The following is an 18358-nucleotide window of genomic DNA, read 5'->3' on the forward strand; positions in this document are numbered from 1 at the left end:
TTAAAATGTAATTTATTCCTGTGATTTCAAAACGGAATTTTTAGCATCGTTACTCCAGTCACATGATCCTTCAGAAATCATTCTGATTTGCTGCTCAAAAAACATTATCATTATTATTATTATTATTATTATTATTATTATTATTATGTTGAAAACAGCTAAGTACAATTTTTTCAGGTTTCTTTGATGAATAAAAAAGTTCAGAAGAACAGCATTTCTCTGAAATAGAAATCTTTTGTAGCATTATCACTTTTTATCAATTTAAACGATCATTGTTAAATAAAAGTAATTTTTATAATTTTTTCCCCAAAAAAAAAAAAAAAAAGCTTTTGAATAGCTGAATGGCAATTTAAATGATTCCTGAAGAATCATGTGACACTGAAGACTGGAGTAATGATGCTGAAAATTAGGTTTGATCCCATTAATAAATTACATTTTAAAATATATTCATATAAAAATAAAAATATTTCAAACTTCTACCGTTTTTGCTGTACTTTGGATCAAATAAGTGTAGGCTTGGTGAGCAGAAGATACTTCTAAAAAAAAACATTAAAAATCTTACTGTTCAAAAACTTTTGACTGGTAGTGTATAAATACACACATATAGTATATATTTTAATTTATATTATATATAAATATATTTAATATATGAATAAAACATTTTTCTTAAATATATACTTGCATGTGTATTTATTTATATATAATAAATATACAAGGTACACACATATGTGAACAAAAACTTATTTTGGATGCGATTAATCATTTGACACCACTAAAATGAATATATTTCTTCTGTCAGGAGGACATAGTAGTAATATTTTTTAAATGTAACACTGTAATCTTTACGAAGTATGAATCATAGTCCAATTTTCGAAGCAAAAATGTGGCAAATTTAAAAACAAATGGCTCAATCTCAAAAGTTAATATCTGCATCAAAGTCAATGTATGTGAAAACATCATTTACATCTGGCATTAATAAAAGAGCATTGAATAATGAATTACTTTCACTGTGTTTGGTAGTTCAAATGATGGTACACAATGTCAATGTGCTACGCAATAGTTAAAATTCACTTTATTTGAAGATGTAATGACTGTCCATACAGTTAAAATACGATTTGTCTGTATACCTGGAGTAATAACGGTTATGACCTAATAAAGAACTGTATCACAGATTCTCTGCTAAATGTATGAGCAACAGGCAAGTATATTCACAATAATGTAGTGCTTTTTATTAAAAAACAAACAAACAAACAAAACAAATAGAATATAAAACAAAAAAAAAAAAGTAAAAACCAACAGCATTTTCATGACTTTATAATTACAAACTTTGAACCAGAGTGGAAGAAGTTTCGACAAACTGTACACAACATCACAAAATGCCTGCCAGTCTGTCCATATACAATGCTTGCATCTTATTTTGTGATTGTCTAAAAAGAACTAAACAAATCACACAAAAAACACACAAATACAAGAAATACAAGCATTATATTTATGACCGCTATCACAAAAAACAGAACAATCTTTTCTCATCTGAAGAACCAAAAATATGACAACAGAAAAAATTAAAAAGGAGATTAAGAACATGATATCGGGTTGACAGCGTCTTTTTCTCTGCCAAAATATCATTTTACATTTTTATGTTGGTTTGTTTTTTTAGTGTTCAACACTTTGCAGCAAAAAACGAGGAACATTATATCTTTTTCTCCTCAGAAAGTAATAATAATAATAATTATAATAATGTTAATATTAATTATTACAGTGACGGGTGCCAGGTGTGGGGTCACTGCGACGTCCCCCTATCCACAAAGTCCATCAGACGATCCTCCCTCTCGCAATGAGCTCAATTCAGCTTTCTGGGTAACAAAGTTTTTGGAAATTTGTAGCGATTATTATCATAACGCGTCTGCCGCTTTCATTCGCTTCTCGTAAAGTTACATGTGACAGTTCTGTCAATACAAATCGCATAATAATCATAAGAATCGTAATAATAATAATAATAATAATAATAACAATAATAATAATAATAATAATAATACATATAGGGCTGAATCCTGTACAATACAATACACAAAATCCATTATCAAGATATTGCTTTTGGAGACATTTCTCACATTTTACCGTCTGTTTATATACATAGCTTGGCACTATACAACGTTCTTTCCTTTCGTTTGTCAGTTTTCATTGTGTGTTTTTTTTTTCATCTTAGGGGTCTGAAATACTTCTGTCATAGCTGATGCATTAAGGGCAAAAATCTCATTGTGATTTTGTTTATAAACATTCTCCATGGCAAAGGCCATTAAAAACAATAAAAGAAAAGAAAATGCACTAAAACCTGGACCCGCCCCCGTCCCGCCCGCCCTACAAGCCACTCACAAAAAATATGACATCACATGATACAATACGTTCTTGTGAATTCATGAATTTAACTGTTTATTAACTGCTGTCAAGCCCTTAGTTGTTTCCTCTTTCATATTTATATTATTAGAATGGGCTCACACACACACACACACACACACACACACACACACACACACACGCTCACAAACACCGTAAAGAATCTCACACACTACCATAAACAAAAAAAACGCTCAAGATAATGGCATTCTAAGGCGGTATATAAAGCCAGCGCGCCTCCACTGCTAGATTTTGTCTTTTTTTTTTTCATTTTGAGCTGGTGAATTAAATACTTTTAAAAAAGGGGCGGGGCTGGCAGCCATTCTAACCAATCACAATGCCCACGATAACAGAAGCGAAACATTCCAGCCCAGTCCCGAAGTCCCGAGCTCACAAATATGGATAACCCCCACCCCGTCGTGCTCTGTTACTAATGTAATTACAGTATAACAAATAAAAAACGAACAGAAAAAGAAGGTAACATACTTATGTTTTGCTTTATCATACAGCATTGATCAATACTGCGTGAGTGTTAGTGTGTCTTTTCCGTACATCTCCGGGAGCGAATGATGTCCTTGTTGTTAAAAGTGCAGTTAGCCAACGTTTTTTTTTTTCTCAGCTCTCTCCTTTCTCAGTCTACGGGCAGTGTGTGTGCGCTACACTGCACCTCCTATGATTTTTTTATTTTTTTTTTTACATTTTTTGCCTCGTTTTCTTTCTCAAGTCAACCACAAGGTGGCGCCGGACTCCCATTTTTCCCATGTGCACCCGGAACGAAGGCCAAATATAGTACCACTTAGTCATAGGAGACATTTGACCAGTGAAGTCGTAGTTCGTCTGCGACAGTTCGGTCGCCTTTTTCTTTTTTCTTCAGTTTGAACTTTCCTATGTCTGACGCTTGTACTTTTAAATGCATCTTGGTTGACGACAAATTGCATGTTCTCAGTGCACGAAGCTCGGGCTGGTCTCTCTCGTAGTTTCTTTAGAAAAAAGAAACCGTGAGATATAAATATGAACTTGTCGCCTTTCACCTGTTTACCGCCTTGTTTTCAGGTGTAGTCCATCCACCTCTGCTCCTCTATATTCGTTATTCTGTTGCTGCTCTGCGGGCGTGCTCGGCAGAGTGTGTTGTCAGCATTACTTTCTACAAATGAATTCGCTCAGTCCAAGCGTCCGTCTGCGGAGGCGGCGACCAGAGCCTTCCTCGAGAAGATACGTCACATCTATCGCTGTAAGGGAGACGTAAAAAAAATGTTTTTAATCAAACTAGAGGTTACAGTAGATTTGTAGCTGTATGCAGCTAAATGAGCAGATTAAGAATATACATGGTGTTTACAAGTTTTTTTTTAAAAATCTATATAAGACAAGTCCCAGTTCTTATGAATTGTTTTTTCAATTATTCTAAATAAAATAAAGAGTATAATAATAATAAATAATATTTCCCAAATAAAACTATTAATAAAGTATTAATTAAATAATACGCACTACATACATATACATAATAAAACTGGATGAATCTCCAAATATCGTATGATAAAAATAATAATAATATTAATAACATTTCCCAATTAAAACTGTGAAAATATTAATAAAATCATACATTACTGACTATAATATAACGGTCCAAATCTCCAAATTAATAACAGTAATAATAATAATAATAATAATAATAAATAATAAATAATATTAATAAAATAATACATTATTGACTGTCTGAATCTCCAAATATTCTATAATAAATAAATAAATGCATACATACAATTTCCCAACTAAAACTGTGAAAATATTAATAAAATATCACATTATTTACTATAATATAGCTGGCTGAATCTCCAAATATATATAAATAATAATAATAATAAAATAATATTTCCCAACTCAAACTGTATTAATATTAATAGTATTAATGAAAAAATACATTATTGACTATAACTGTCCAAATCTCCAAATATATAATAATAATAATAACAACAACAACAACAACAACAACCACAACAACAACAACAACAACAACAACACTACTACTACTAATAATAAACAGTAATAAAAGAATACATTATTGACTAAAATATAACTGTCTGAATCTCCAAATGTTATATAATAATAATAATAATAATAATAATAAACAGTATTAATAAAATAATACATTATTGACTATAACTGTCAGAATCTCCAAATATAATAACAACAACAACAACAACAACAACAACAACACTACTACTACTAATAATAAACAGTAATAAAATAATACATTATTGACTAAAATATAACTGTCTGAATCTCCAAAAGTTATATAATAATAATAATAATAATAATAATAAAAATAAACAGTATTAATAAAATAATACATTATTGACTATAACTGTCAGAATCTCCAAATATTGTAATAATAATAATAATAATATTTCCTAACTAAAACTGTGAAAAGAGGTCAAAGAAAAAATAAACATTTTTAAAAAGTAAAATGTAACATAGCTATATTAAATTTTAGAACACAAAACAATAATTAATAGTATTAATTATTAAAATAAATAAAACATTTCCCATCTTAAACTGGAAAGTATAAAATGAATGACATTTGTTAGCCAATCTAACAGAAAATGTGCAGGCAATAAAATAAAATAAAACAAAATAAAACAAAACAAAATAAAATAAAATAATGTCTGAATCTCATGAAATCTCATCTTTCATTAAATGTCAAAAAAAAAAAATCTAAACAAAGACTATGACAATGCATATTTTGTTGTATACTATAATATAATTCAACTGTAACACAAAATAATCTATTAATAATTAATTTGAATATGAATAATATTTTTATGAATATCTTTGTTAAATCATTAATATGAATAATGCCATCTGAAATTAAAATATGAATAAAATAAATTATTGACCACATTCACAGTTACGGGTGAATCTCAGAAATAAATTAAAGAAATATAATAAATATAATAAATTAAGAAAAGAAATAAATATATAAGGTTTAGTTTGTATTAAATATTCAATGAATATGAAAAACTTTCAGTGAAGTCTTTTCTCATTTGTGTTTGGAGCAACAAAGATTTAAAAAAATGTTAATTTATGGTACTGAATGACAAAAAAAGGCTTTTACAACCTAGTCAAAGATAATTAACATATTAGAAGAAATTAGGTTGGAAGGAATGTAGCCTTTTGGTTAAATAAATCTTCTCTGTCTCTTACCATTCTTGCTGGGCGCCCGGTGCAGCAGGTCGAGCAGGATCTTGTTCAGTCGCTCTCTCTGTGCTTCCCTTCTTCCCAGAATTGATGGATGAAGGGGTGATGAGGAGAGTGAGGATGAGCATGGGGCATCCGACGCTTCCTGTCCTCCTCCTCCTCCCCTCTCTCGGGATCCCTCGTCCGTCTCTCTCCTCTCTCCCCTCTCTTCACCCTCCTCTTCTTCCTCCACATCTTCCTCCTCCCCACCTGTCCTCCTTTCCTGTGATGTGGATAGCTGGGGAACAGGGGCGCTGGATTCCTCCTGAGTGGTCTCCATCTCTGCCTCCGCTCCTCTACCTCCCTCCTCCTCCCCACCTCTCGAAAAGCCGGCAGACAGCCGGTCACATGACGCGCTGGGGGAGGGCTCTTCATCGCAGGTTGCAGCACCTTTGGGCCGCTCACTTTTCCAGGCAGAGCGGCCGCCGTTCCTCTTGTAGTTATCCGGCACATAGTGAGGCTGTAGAGATAAGAGAAAATAAAAAAGTAAGTGGAAGCAACTTGCGGATTTAACAACTAGTTAATATTCAAAAAACCATGGGTTAAGTAGTTATGTATAAACCATGAAAAAAAGCAGACTTAATTTAATCAGATTTACAGACAGCCCATAATGCCACTTCCCATTGCAACTAAAACTGTCAAAATATGAATACAAAAAGACTATGGGCTATAATAATTTACAGGTGACTCCCAAAAAGGAAAGTCCAGTTAAAATGTCAACCTTAATTGAAAAAAAAAAAAAAAAATTACACACACACATATACAGAAGAATAATTAGAAAAACAATCTTAAAACAAAATAATACTACTATTAATATCCGGAAACATTTAAATTTAAATCTGTAAAAATATGAATAAAATAAATTAACCATAAAATAAAAATGATGCCTGAATCGCAGAAAGAAATGTCCCAAAAAACCTCGAAGTAAATCTGTAATGTAATAAATTAAACTTTAACAAAGTCATAACAATGTTAATATTAATAATAATTATTAATATTAATATCATAATTTCCTCAATTAAAAAAAAAAATAGGGAAACATTTTGATATGTTACATAATATTTTATATTAAATATAAAAATGTGAAAGAAAATAATGTTACATTTCCCAAGAAATACTATAAAATATTGTATTTTATGAATCTCGAGTTATGAGTTTGTGATATAATATATGTGATATATATGATATAACACAAGTTTATATTAAATATTAAAATGTGCACTATTAAAAATAGTAAAAATAATTTTAATTTAAAAAAAATAAGAAGAAAACATTACATACATAAAATTATTTTTTATATTAAAATGTGAAGTAAAATTAAATTAAATTCAATTAAATTGAAAATTTCCCAAGTAATGCTGTAAAATATGAATTAAAAATTATTGTCAATAATTTGTAACAGGTAAATCTCAGAAAAGAAATGTCCAGGTCAGATTTCACCTCCCAAAAAATAGGAAAACATTTTGATATTAATGTAACATAAGTTTATATTAAATATTAAAACATGCACCATTAAAAGACTAAAAAAAGTAACAATAATAATAATAATAATAATAATAATAATGTTAATATAAATAATAATTATTAATATTAATATCAGCACTTCCCAAGCAATACTGTAAAATATTAATTTAAAAAATAATATTGTCAATAATTACAGGTGAATCTCAGAAAAGAAATGTTCAGGTTGAATTTCAACCCTCAAAAAAATAAGAAAACATTTTGTGATATAAATGTAGCAATTCTTTATATTAAATAAAATAATATTTAAAATTCCCAAGTAATACTGTAAAATAAAAAAAAAAAAAAAAAAAAAAATATATATATATATATATATATATATATATATATATATATATATGTATATGTATATATATATATATATATATATATATATATATATATATATATATATATATATATGTATATATATATATATATATATATATATATATATATATATATATATATATATATATATATATATATATATATATATATATATAAAAAAAAAAAAAAAAAAGAAATCACTTTGTGTTATAATGTTACATAAGTTTATATTAAATATGAAAATGTGCACCATTAAAAGACCATAATAGACCATTATAAAAGACCATAATAAATGTCAATATTAATAATAATTATTAATAATAATAGCTGTGAAATATAGTATATTGTATACTGTATAGTATATATATATATAAGTATACTGTGAAATATGAATAAGAAAAAAAGCTATTTTCATCAATAATTTGTTATGGGTGAATCTAAGAAAAGAAATGTCCAGGTCAAATTTCCACCCCCAGAAAAATAAAAAAAAATAAAACATTTTGTGATATGATGTAACATAAGGTTATATTAAATATTAAAATATGCACCAGTAAAAGACCAAAAATATATTTTTTGATTCAATATAGCCATATTAAATAATAAAATACGTAATATTTTACATATATACTATGCAAATACTTCTGTATTAGTTTTGTGAGATTCCCAGCTTAAACAACTACTCACTGAGAAGTCCCTCTTCGGCGTCAGTCTCTTGGGGAAGTGGTTGAACGCGTAGGGCTTGGTGCAAACTGGGTACCGGTTGCGATGGATCTTGTAGAACAGGTGTGCCGATTTATCCAGCCGGTAGTCGCAGATGTAAACGTCCTGTTCCTTTACCCCTTTCGGACGACCTGAATCCATTAGCGAGAGCAGCAGGCATTAGCATGCAAAGCGTATGGAGTTTTCAGCAAGTAACATCTGGTTCAGTACATTTCTTGGATCTCACTGTTGATTTGTTTATGTAAAACTGTTGTATGTGTGAACATCTCACCCTTGCAGTAAGTATACAGGTCCAACACGCAGCACGTTCCCACCACCGCCTCCAGCGGGATGATCTCATAGAGAGGCACTCGGAACAACTCGTTATGATAGAAGCGGCGGGAAGGAGAGTGATGCGTCTCATGGGGACGGAAGTAGTGATGACCAAAGGCAAACCTCTCACCTCTAAATAGAGAAAAAAAAGAGTTGAGATCAAATCTAAGCTCCATGCTTCTGTTAATAAATGAAAACAAACACTGACGATGTGATTTAATAAAGTAAGACATATTTTCCTTTAAAACAATCCTGCCTCTACAATCAGAAGCTACTGACAGGAGAATAAGACCTAGCCTAATCGCTAAAATCTGTCTGGTTGCTAGAAATGTTGTTCCAGGGGCAACAAAGATGTCAATGCTTAAAGAGACAATTCACCCAAAAATGAAAACCACTTAATGATTTTCTCACTCTCAAGCCACCCTGAGTGAATATGACTTTCTTCTTTCAGACGAAGACAACTGGGGTTATATTAAAAAATGTCCTGGCTCTTCCAAGCTTTTTAATGGCAGTGAATGGGTGTTGAGATTTTGAAGTCCAATTAAGTGCATGAATCCATCATAAAAAGTGCTCCACACGTAGCATATTTTCACAAGAGCTTATGCTACGTCTACATCCTACATCATTCGCTGCCACGCCACTCTTACGACTGAAAACTATGTGCGACTATGAAAAAATATTTAGGAGTACCAGTGCGACTGGCCTGATCAGTTGTGTTTGCGCTGAGGGGAGCTTCAAAGGTTTCTACGTGTTTTTGCAACGTTGAGTAATGTATCACAGACATATCTCACAAATCCTTTCATAAACAAAGTGTAGAGAGAGTGTAAATAAAGAGATTCATTGAGCAGTGTAGAGAGCTTCATTGATTGTAATGGAGCTTTGTGAGATTGCGATGAATTAAGATGAGTGACAGCTTTTAATCATTTTTAAGAAAGTTTGTAAATGAGATATTGATTTAAAACAACAGTTAAATAAACGAGAAATTAATATTAAGTGACTTACACTGTCTGACTATAACACTATTGCCTGATTTTGCTCTATTTCGTTGACAAAAGAAGTTTGAAACAAGTCACAAAAAAAAGTAAAAATAATTTTAATAAAAAAAAAAAGAAGAAAACATTTTGATTTAACATAACATAATTTTTATATTAAATATTAAAATGTGAATTAAAATTAAATTAAATTAAAAATTTCCCAAGTAATGCTGTAAAATATGAATTAAAAAATTATTGTCCAGGTCCATTTCACCTCCCAAGAAAAAAAAAAATAGGAAAACATTTTGTGATATTAATGTAACACAAGTTTATACTAAATATATGAACTAAGATAAGTGACAGCTTTTAATGATTTTTAAGGAAGTTTGTAAATGAGATATTGATTTAATACAACAGCTAAATAAACAAGTTAATATTAAGTGACTTGTCCGACTATAACACTACTGCCTGATTTTGCTCTATTTCGTTGACAACAGAAGTCTGAAACAAGTCACAACTGATCCACTGCACATCTCCATTTAAACACAGCTGTGTTTATTTTATGAATGAAAGTCCGTTTTTAAACAAATCTAGTGATTCAATTTCCCATCTATAAGGAGTCATTTGCTTCCTGAATGAATCAGCCGTTCGAACGAATCAAATGAATGAATGAATGATTCAGTAATTAAATCAGTGACTTGCCTCCACCTACTGGCAGTTTTAGTTTAATTTTTAAAGTATCTTTTCAGTTATTTAAATCATTTAATATTTCTATACTCAAAATTGTAGATTTAAAACATCAACATGAATTAATGAATTTGATTGCACTCATGCCACCTCTGAGCCTCATTAAACATTATTTGTGTTCTTCTGTGCCACCTCAGTAGTACAAATTAATTGTTAATACTGATTTAATTTGATTGATAACTTATTTTTTTAGAAAAATGCTTATAACATATATATATATATATATATATATATATATATATATATATATATATATATATATATATATATATATATATATTTTTTTTTTTTTTTTTTTTTTTTTTTTAATTTGACATATAAGATTACATACTTATAATAAAGTTAGAAAAATTCCATTACAAAGGTAAAAACAAAATTCCCCTGGAAATCACTTTAAGGAGTCAAATATCCCCTCGTAATGAAAAAGCTACTGTTTGATCAGATTTTTGGATGACTGATTAGAAGGTGCTCCTCAAATTTTGACTGTGCTCCTAAATTTTTTTAATTAGGTACACAAGTGCTCCTAAAAAGAAAAGTAAGCATAGAGCCCTGAGAATCAAATAAAGAATTGAACAAGGACACATTTAAAAATCTTGGGAGTGTAGTGAATCTCACTTTTCGTTTTTCCAGAGTTTCTCGATACGGAAGATGTCCAGTTTGTCTCTATTGATATGAGACAGGAGACGGTATGACTGACGAACCGGCTGGCCTTCTGTCGTGCGTCTGCTGTCTCTCATGAGGTACACACAGTCACCTGCAACAGCCAAAAGCAAACATAAACTTTGCATGAAAACAAACATAAACTTCTAATATGCTGATCAGAATGATTTCTAATAAATGTTGCAAACAGTAGTGCTGCTTTATATTCTGTGAAAACTGATAAATTGTTTTCGGAAAACAGCATTTATATGAAATAGAAATTGTAATATGAATGTTTTATCATTACTTTATCTAATGTGTCCATGTTGCAAAAAACTATTGATTTCTTTAAAAAAAAAAAAGAATATCACTGACCCCAATCTTTTGGACATTAATGCAGAATTCATTTCACAAACACACACACGTACCCTGATGCAATAGTAAGTCATCACGAAGCAGGCATATATAATAGATGGAACCTGATTGGGCATAGCTTGGTTGGGGCACCATTGGGACCTCCTGTTGAAATATGACGGGAAATACATAAAAGACAAACACACACACTAAAAACTGCTTTCAAGAGTTCTAAACTTCCTGAATGACAGAGGAGATCTTAATCCTAGGGTGACCTTTAAAATGTTGTGATAAGAGACCATATGGCTGTGCTAAACATAGTCAGAGAGGAAGAAAGATTTGTAAAGTTACACAGACTGAAAGGTCACATACCCTGTCCACGGGACGAGGGTCACACTGTTCACAGAGATAATGCTCCACGTCCGCCTCCAATCGCATACAATCACAGTGCTGCCAAACCTGACAGACAGAAACAGAGAGAAAGATTACCTATACTTCCCTCAATTACACGTTTTAAAGGTCCACTGAAGTGCTTTGAAACACGTAGCGCTATTTTATGTGTTGACGTAATTTCAACTAAAACAGTGACACAGGAATATATTAGCACCTTAAGGCTAACATATACAATTTACAGTCTACCAGGCGAAAATCTTAAGTTTGGTCACTTTAAAAAATAAAGCTACAGCCCTCCTCAACAGGGAGATTCAAATTCCTAAACTTAAGTATGAGCACATACCATGCACTTCTCACACTGGATCATGAGCCCCTCATCCTTGTACATGCCACAGATGCAGCGGATCACATCATCATCTTTGTCATGACTGCCCGCTCCATCGTGGTGATGGTGGTGGTGGGCGTGGTCTCTCTCCAGCGAATCAGAGCTGTCGGCCTCACTGGCCGTCTCGCCTACAATCTCATCAATCTGGACAGCAGCCTCATGGCGCGCACCGTAGTACGCCTTCCTCAGCCGGCACACGTCACGACCTACAGCAGACTTACGCCCGTAATATTTCTGTTGAGAATAAGGAAAAGTACAAGAGAATTTTTTTTAATGAGGACAAGATTACGGAGTGAACTATTTATCCAAAATCACTGATTTGTTATACTTTGAGTACTTCTTACATTGATTACAATGATTTTATTAATTATAATTATTTCTTATTTTGTTGTTGTTGTTATTTTTATGGGCTTTTTTAAACTGCATTTTTGTAGGTAGGACAGTTGAGAAATGATAGGAAAGCAGGATCGCCAAAGGACCTCAAAACGGGAATCGAACTCCGGTCGCCGTGAGCGCAGTTGCGCTGTATGTCAACGTGCTAACCACAAGGCTGTTGGCGCTGACAATTACAATTATTTCTATTATCATTACTTATCATAAAGACATCATAGCCTACTATAATCATATTTGTGTATGTATAAGAGAAGTGGGACTAACCTCAGCATTGCGAAACACTTTGAGCATGTCTGCATCAAATGCCTCAACTGTTTTGTAGTGTCCAGTAAGGATCTGCTTCTCTATGGTACTGAGATCTAGTGGATCGGTGACCTTCTCATAGTACTGTACATTCCTGTTGACACATATGGACATTTTTTTTTTTAATCAAAAAGATATTTTAAAAAACAACAATGAAATAAAATGCAAAAAAAATCTTTAAGTTGAAATTTAAGGGTTAATGTTTGGAACAGCCACCTTCCAACTGAAAGTACCAAAAAATTGATGATTTTACATATATATATTATATATACATATATATATATATATATATATATATATATATATATATATATATATATATATATATTAAGAAAATATATTTTTTGAGGAAAACATTTCACATTTCCTAGCGAAACGATCGGTTGTTTTCATTTTTAAAAATACAATTTAATTGTTTTTAAATCTCAAACACTCGTCTTGTCTTGCTCTCCCTGAACTCTGTGTATTCTGGCTCAAGACAGTTAGGGTATGTCCAAAAACGATCGTATTTTCTCCCTCAACTTCAAAAATCATTTCAAAATCATCCTACATCGCTGCAGAAGTACCGACCCAGTCTTTGCAACGTGAACATGCAAAGAAGATCAAACACCCTTAACAAAAAAGGTAAAACAGCAATATAGGACGATTTTGAAGCTGAGGGAGAACATGAGATGGGAGTTTTTCGACATACCCTAACTGTCATGAACTAGAAAAAAACAGTCCAGGCAGAGTAAGACAAGACGAGCGCTTGATATTAAAAAGTATATAAATTATATTATTTTTATGAAAATAACAAATAGCTTCGCTAGATAATACCCTTCGTTCTCGATCATTTACAACCACATTTGGGATCATTTGAAGCCGCATTTAAACTGCATTTTGGAAGTTCAAAATTGGGACACCATATCAGTCCATTATATGGAGAAAAATTATGAAATGTTTTCCTCAAAAAACAATTTCATTACGACAAAAAGACATGAACATCTTGGAGGACAAGGGGGTGAGTACATTATATGTGAATCTTTGTTTTGAAAGTGGACTTCTTTATTGTGTGTTTCAATAGATAATAAAAGGATCTTAGTAAACATCTAAGATTTGAATACTTAAATGCTTTTTAAAAAGTTTTTTGGTTGTGGGACAGCAGTTTGCACCAATTCTGTAGAATGGCCCATATAGAAAATATATCTGCATAAGTATAAAACATATCATAAATATAACATCTGTACTAAGAACATAATATTGTTCTCACCTCTTCCTAGAAGGCAGGTTAAGCAGCGGAGCAGCAAGAGTCTGACCAGATGAATCTTTAAAGAACAAGAACGCAACTGATTATGTGACAATGCAGGTCAATGTGTTTCAAGTGAAAGTACGTCTCATGACGCCGAGGCAATAAAACAAAAATGCACTCAGATTAAATAGAAATGAAAATCAAAGCAAAATCGCATACCACACTAATTGAATTTTGCAATTTTGCAGATTTCCATCAGAACACAAAATAAGTAATGTGTGTCAGTACTTTGCAATAAGTTCACAAACTACAAATGCATGTCAAACTCAACGTCTACACCATGATTATGATCTTTGCTTCTTGCTTTGCATAATGAAAATGATTACACAGCCATTAAAGCAACCGCCAACAATATAAAGATCAAAATCTAAAACTGCAGATTTTAATGGCTTTAATGGCTCAGTGTCAGACAGTTTACCTTTGTAGCTCGTGATCATGTCACAAATCTCCTTGAAGATGTGTGCCAGGCGTGCAGTGCGCGTAACTTCTGTGTTTTCCTCGGCTGCCGCAAGTCTTCGCGTGCGCACGGAGCGTGACGTCTGCAGCGCTGAGAACTGAGTCAGAAATACATCTGGAAAAAAGCAACACACAATGCCAACCGTTCAAGACCCAAAGCCAAAAATGACAAACTTGAGTTGATAACTTGCGTGCATGTTCACACACCTGACTTGATGTTGCCGTCATCACGGATGACTCCTCCCCAGCGTGTGTAAAGAGACAGACCGCTGTTCTCCCTCTCTCGCTCCCTCTCTCCCTCTCGCTTCAGAAGTTCCTGTTTCTCCCGCATCTTCTCCCAATTCCGTAACAGGAACACTCGATGTTTCAGCACAAAGTTTCTAAATTAAACAAGAAATCAGCAGGGGATGTCTGAGCATGAGAGATTAGGCTATTATATTAGAGGTCGTTCTCGTTTAAAGTCAAAATGTAAAATTAAATTACGGCTGTTTTTGGTACAAAAACATCCTTGACTTTTAATTGGACTTGCAAAGCGTGTAAAACATGACCCTTTAAAACCAGCCGCCCAGAAAATAAAAAGTGTGTGATGGAAGCCTACCTTTCTCTGTTTGACATAGGCTTCATTAAAAGGTGCTGGTAAAACTTGCTGCTGTCACTGGATTCTTCCTCCTTAAAGGTCAAATAGAAAAACAAAATGGCTTTGCGTTAAGAAAATGTTGTACTAGTAGCAACTGTAGCCAGTAGTAATGCATCACTATTGAATGAACAGTGTCATACCCGTTTCTTCAGTGAGTGTTTGGACTTGCGTTTCTCCTTCAGTCTTCCCAGCCTCCGGGCTCCGCCTCCGGATCCGCCCCCTTTCCCAGGCAGCCCGTTGATTCGCTGGCTCTTGCCGCCAATGATGCCACGGCAACCCTCTGAGCCACACTTGCAGACTTGCTGCATAGCAACAAGAGCAGAGAAACATTATCATTTGGCAAGCAAGAGGAAAATGTGAAACAACTACAAGACAAACAGATACAACCAAGCGTATGGAAAAACCTGATGCTAAAAAACTAACAGAGGTGATTAACCTCATTAGTGTGAAATGAAAAAATACATACGAAAATAATAAATACACAAAATAGTCCTTATCCTTTTAGATTCTGTGGCTGAAATTATTAAGCGGCAATGAGTGATTGCATCAACACCACTGATCCGGACGAATGAAGTATAAGCATCCGCTACAAAACACACCTGTATGTACATGCTCCAGACAGGCACGTCTCTGATATGGAGGATACGGGTGACTGTAACACTGCCAACATACCTGTTCTTCTGTGTTGAAGGAGTGGAAGTTGTAGTCATATGTCAGTTCTGTTCCACTGTTGATGTCTTTCAAAGCAAACAGACCAATGCGGTATACTCCATTCACCGACCTGAGAGACAGACGGACAGACTGATGATTTAAACTCAACTCAATTTTTGTCAAGTTTCTAAAGCAATAATATAGATAGTTGCACTGCTAATAATCTGATAGTGCAATCCATGTTCCATTTCTTAGTAGAAATGAAAAAGCTTTTATATTATTATTATTATTATTATTATTATAAGCAATAATAATATATGTACAATATTAGCATCTTATATATACTATACAATGCAAATGTTTGCTGTCAGTATGTTTAAAAAATACAGTTAAACAGTAATATTGTGAAACATTATTACATCTTAAAACAACTGTGTTCTATTTTAATATATTTTAGAATATAATTTCTACATATAGTGACAAAACCGAATTTTCAGCATTATTACTCCAGTCTTAAGTGTCACATGATCCTTCAAACATCATTCTAATATGCTGATTTGCTGCTTCTAAGTCCACTTCCAAAACAAAGATTCACATATAATGTACTCTCCCCCTTGTCATCCAAGATGTTCATGTCTTTCTTTCTTCAGTTGTAAAGAAATAGTTTTTTTTGAGGAAAACATTTCAGCATTTTTCTCCATATAATGGACTGATATGGTGCCCCGATTTTGAACTTCCAAAATGCAGTTTAAACACGGCTTCAAACAATCCCAGCCGAGGAAGAAGGGTCTTATCTAGTGTAACGATCGGTTATTTTCATAAAAATAATACAATTTATATACTTTTTAATGTCAAACACTCGTCTTGTCTTACTCTGCCTGAACTGTTTTTTTCTGGTTTATAACAGTTAGGTTATGTCGAAAAAATCCCATCTCATGTTCTCCCTCAACTTCAAAATCGTCCTATATCGCTGTTTAACCATTTTTGTTAAAGGTGTTTGATCTTCTTTGCATGTTTACTTTTCAAAGACTCTGTCAGTACTTCTGCAGCGATGTAGGATGATTTTGAAATGATTTTTCAAGTTGAGAGAGAAAATACGATCTGAGTTTTTGGACATACTCTAACTGTCTTGAGCCAAAATACACAGAGTTCAGGGAGAGCAAGGCAAGACGAGCGTTGAAAAAGTATTTAAATTGTATGTTTTAAATGAAAATAACCCATCGTTTCGCTAGATAAGACCCTTCTTCCTCAGCTGGGATCATTTACAGCATTTGGGATCGTTTGAAGCCGCATTTAAAGCTGGGAAGTTCATTTATCAGTTCAATTTGGGGATTTCTTTTTGAAGAAAGAAAGACATGAACATCTTGGATGACAAGGGGGTGAGTACATTATATGTGCTGTTTTGGAAGTGGACTTCTCCTTTAAGAAACATTTCTTATTTTTATTAATGTTGAAAACAGTAGTGCTGCTCAATATTTTTCTGGAAACTCTGATACATTTTTTTCAGGACTCTTTAATGAATAGAAAACTCAAAAGAACAGAATTTATTTTAAATCATTTTTGCAACAATGCAAACATATCTACTGTCACTGTTGATCAATTTACATAGTAGAACTATTCATTTCTTTCTCATACAGACTCAAACTATTGAAGAGTTAGTGTAACCATTGTTTTGATATTGATATTGCTATTTACCTGTTTTAAAGTAATTTTATTTTGCTTGCTTTTAAATTAATGCCATATACACCGTCGTTCAGAAGTTTGGGATCAGTAAGCCTTGTCTGCTCATCAAGGCTGCATTTACTTGATTAAAAATACAGAAAAATTATTTTTGTATATATTGTGCAATATTATTGAAATTTAAAATAGTGATTTTCTCTTTTAAATGTACTTTAAAGTAGAATTTATTCCTGTGAAGCAAAGCTGAATTGTCAGTATCATTACTCCAGTCTTTTGTGTCACAATATCTTTCAGAAATCATTCTGATATGCTGATTTATTATTATAAATACTAGAAACAGTTGTGCTGCTTAATATATTTTTTGGAACCTGTAAAACTTTTTCAGTATTCTTTGATGAATAAAACATTAAAAAGAACAGCATTTTTAAAAAAAAAAAATATATAGAAACCTTTTGTAACAATATACACTAATGTTCAAAAGTTTGGTGTCAATAAACTATTTCTTTCTTTCTTTCTTTCTTTCTTTGAAAGAAAATACTTTTATTCAGCAAGGACATGTTAAATAGTTTAAAAAAAAAAAGTGTTCTGAAAAACATGCACAACGGTTTCCAACATTAATAATAAATCAGCATATTTGAATGATTTCTGAAGGATCATGTGACACTGAAGACATCACAGAAATAAATTATATTTCAAAGTATATTAAAATAGAAAACTGTTATTTTAAATTGCACTAATATTTCAGAATATTACTTCTTTTTCTGTATTTTTGATCAAATCAGTGGAACTTGGATGAGCATAAGAGACTTCTTTAAAAAACATTAAAAATATTGCTGATCCCAAACTTTTGAATGGCAGTGTATGCATGAAGATGACAGTGTAGAAGTTGACAGTTACTGGACATGAGTCACAGAAACTGATATTGAATTGGAATTTCCCAAAAACAAATAAACAGTCCGAGAAGTAAA

At 32.2% G+C, this 18358-nt stretch overlaps 1 protein-coding gene across 1 annotated transcript in view; it reads right to left on the reverse strand.

Annotated features, from left to right (window-relative positions):
• Positions 1–1207: 1207 nt before the first annotated feature.
• Positions 1208–18358, reverse strand: part of ash1l (ash1 (absent, small, or homeotic)-like (Drosophila)) — a 41448-nt gene continuing 24297 nt past the window's right edge. Inside the window, exons 13-27 of the mRNA XM_051136203.1 lie at positions 15732–15840; positions 15200–15361; positions 15021–15091; positions 14630–14802; positions 14385–14537; positions 13928–13982; positions 12640–12772; positions 11941–12216; positions 11577–11663; positions 11279–11369; positions 10827–10965; positions 8450–8622; positions 8143–8309; positions 5596–6088; positions 1208–3623 (exon numbers count right to left, since the gene is read on the reverse strand). Coding sequence (XP_050992160.1) covers positions 3532–3623; positions 5596–6088; positions 8143–8309; positions 8450–8622; positions 10827–10965; positions 11279–11369; positions 11577–11663; positions 11941–12216; positions 12640–12772; positions 13928–13982; positions 14385–14537; positions 14630–14802; positions 15021–15091; positions 15200–15361; positions 15732–15840 — 2374 coding nt within the window. The 3' untranslated portion in view covers positions 1208–3531. The remainder of the gene's footprint in view (positions 3624–5595; positions 6089–8142; positions 8310–8449; positions 8623–10826; positions 10966–11278; positions 11370–11576; positions 11664–11940; positions 12217–12639; positions 12773–13927; positions 13983–14384; positions 14538–14629; positions 14803–15020; positions 15092–15199; positions 15362–15731; positions 15841–18358) is intronic.

This window comes from Labeo rohita, chromosome 19 (assembly GCF_022985175.1).
Source record: "Labeo rohita strain BAU-BD-2019 chromosome 19, IGBB_LRoh.1.0, whole genome shotgun sequence".
NCBI lineage: Eukaryota > Metazoa > Chordata > Actinopteri > Cypriniformes > Cyprinidae > Labeo > Labeo rohita.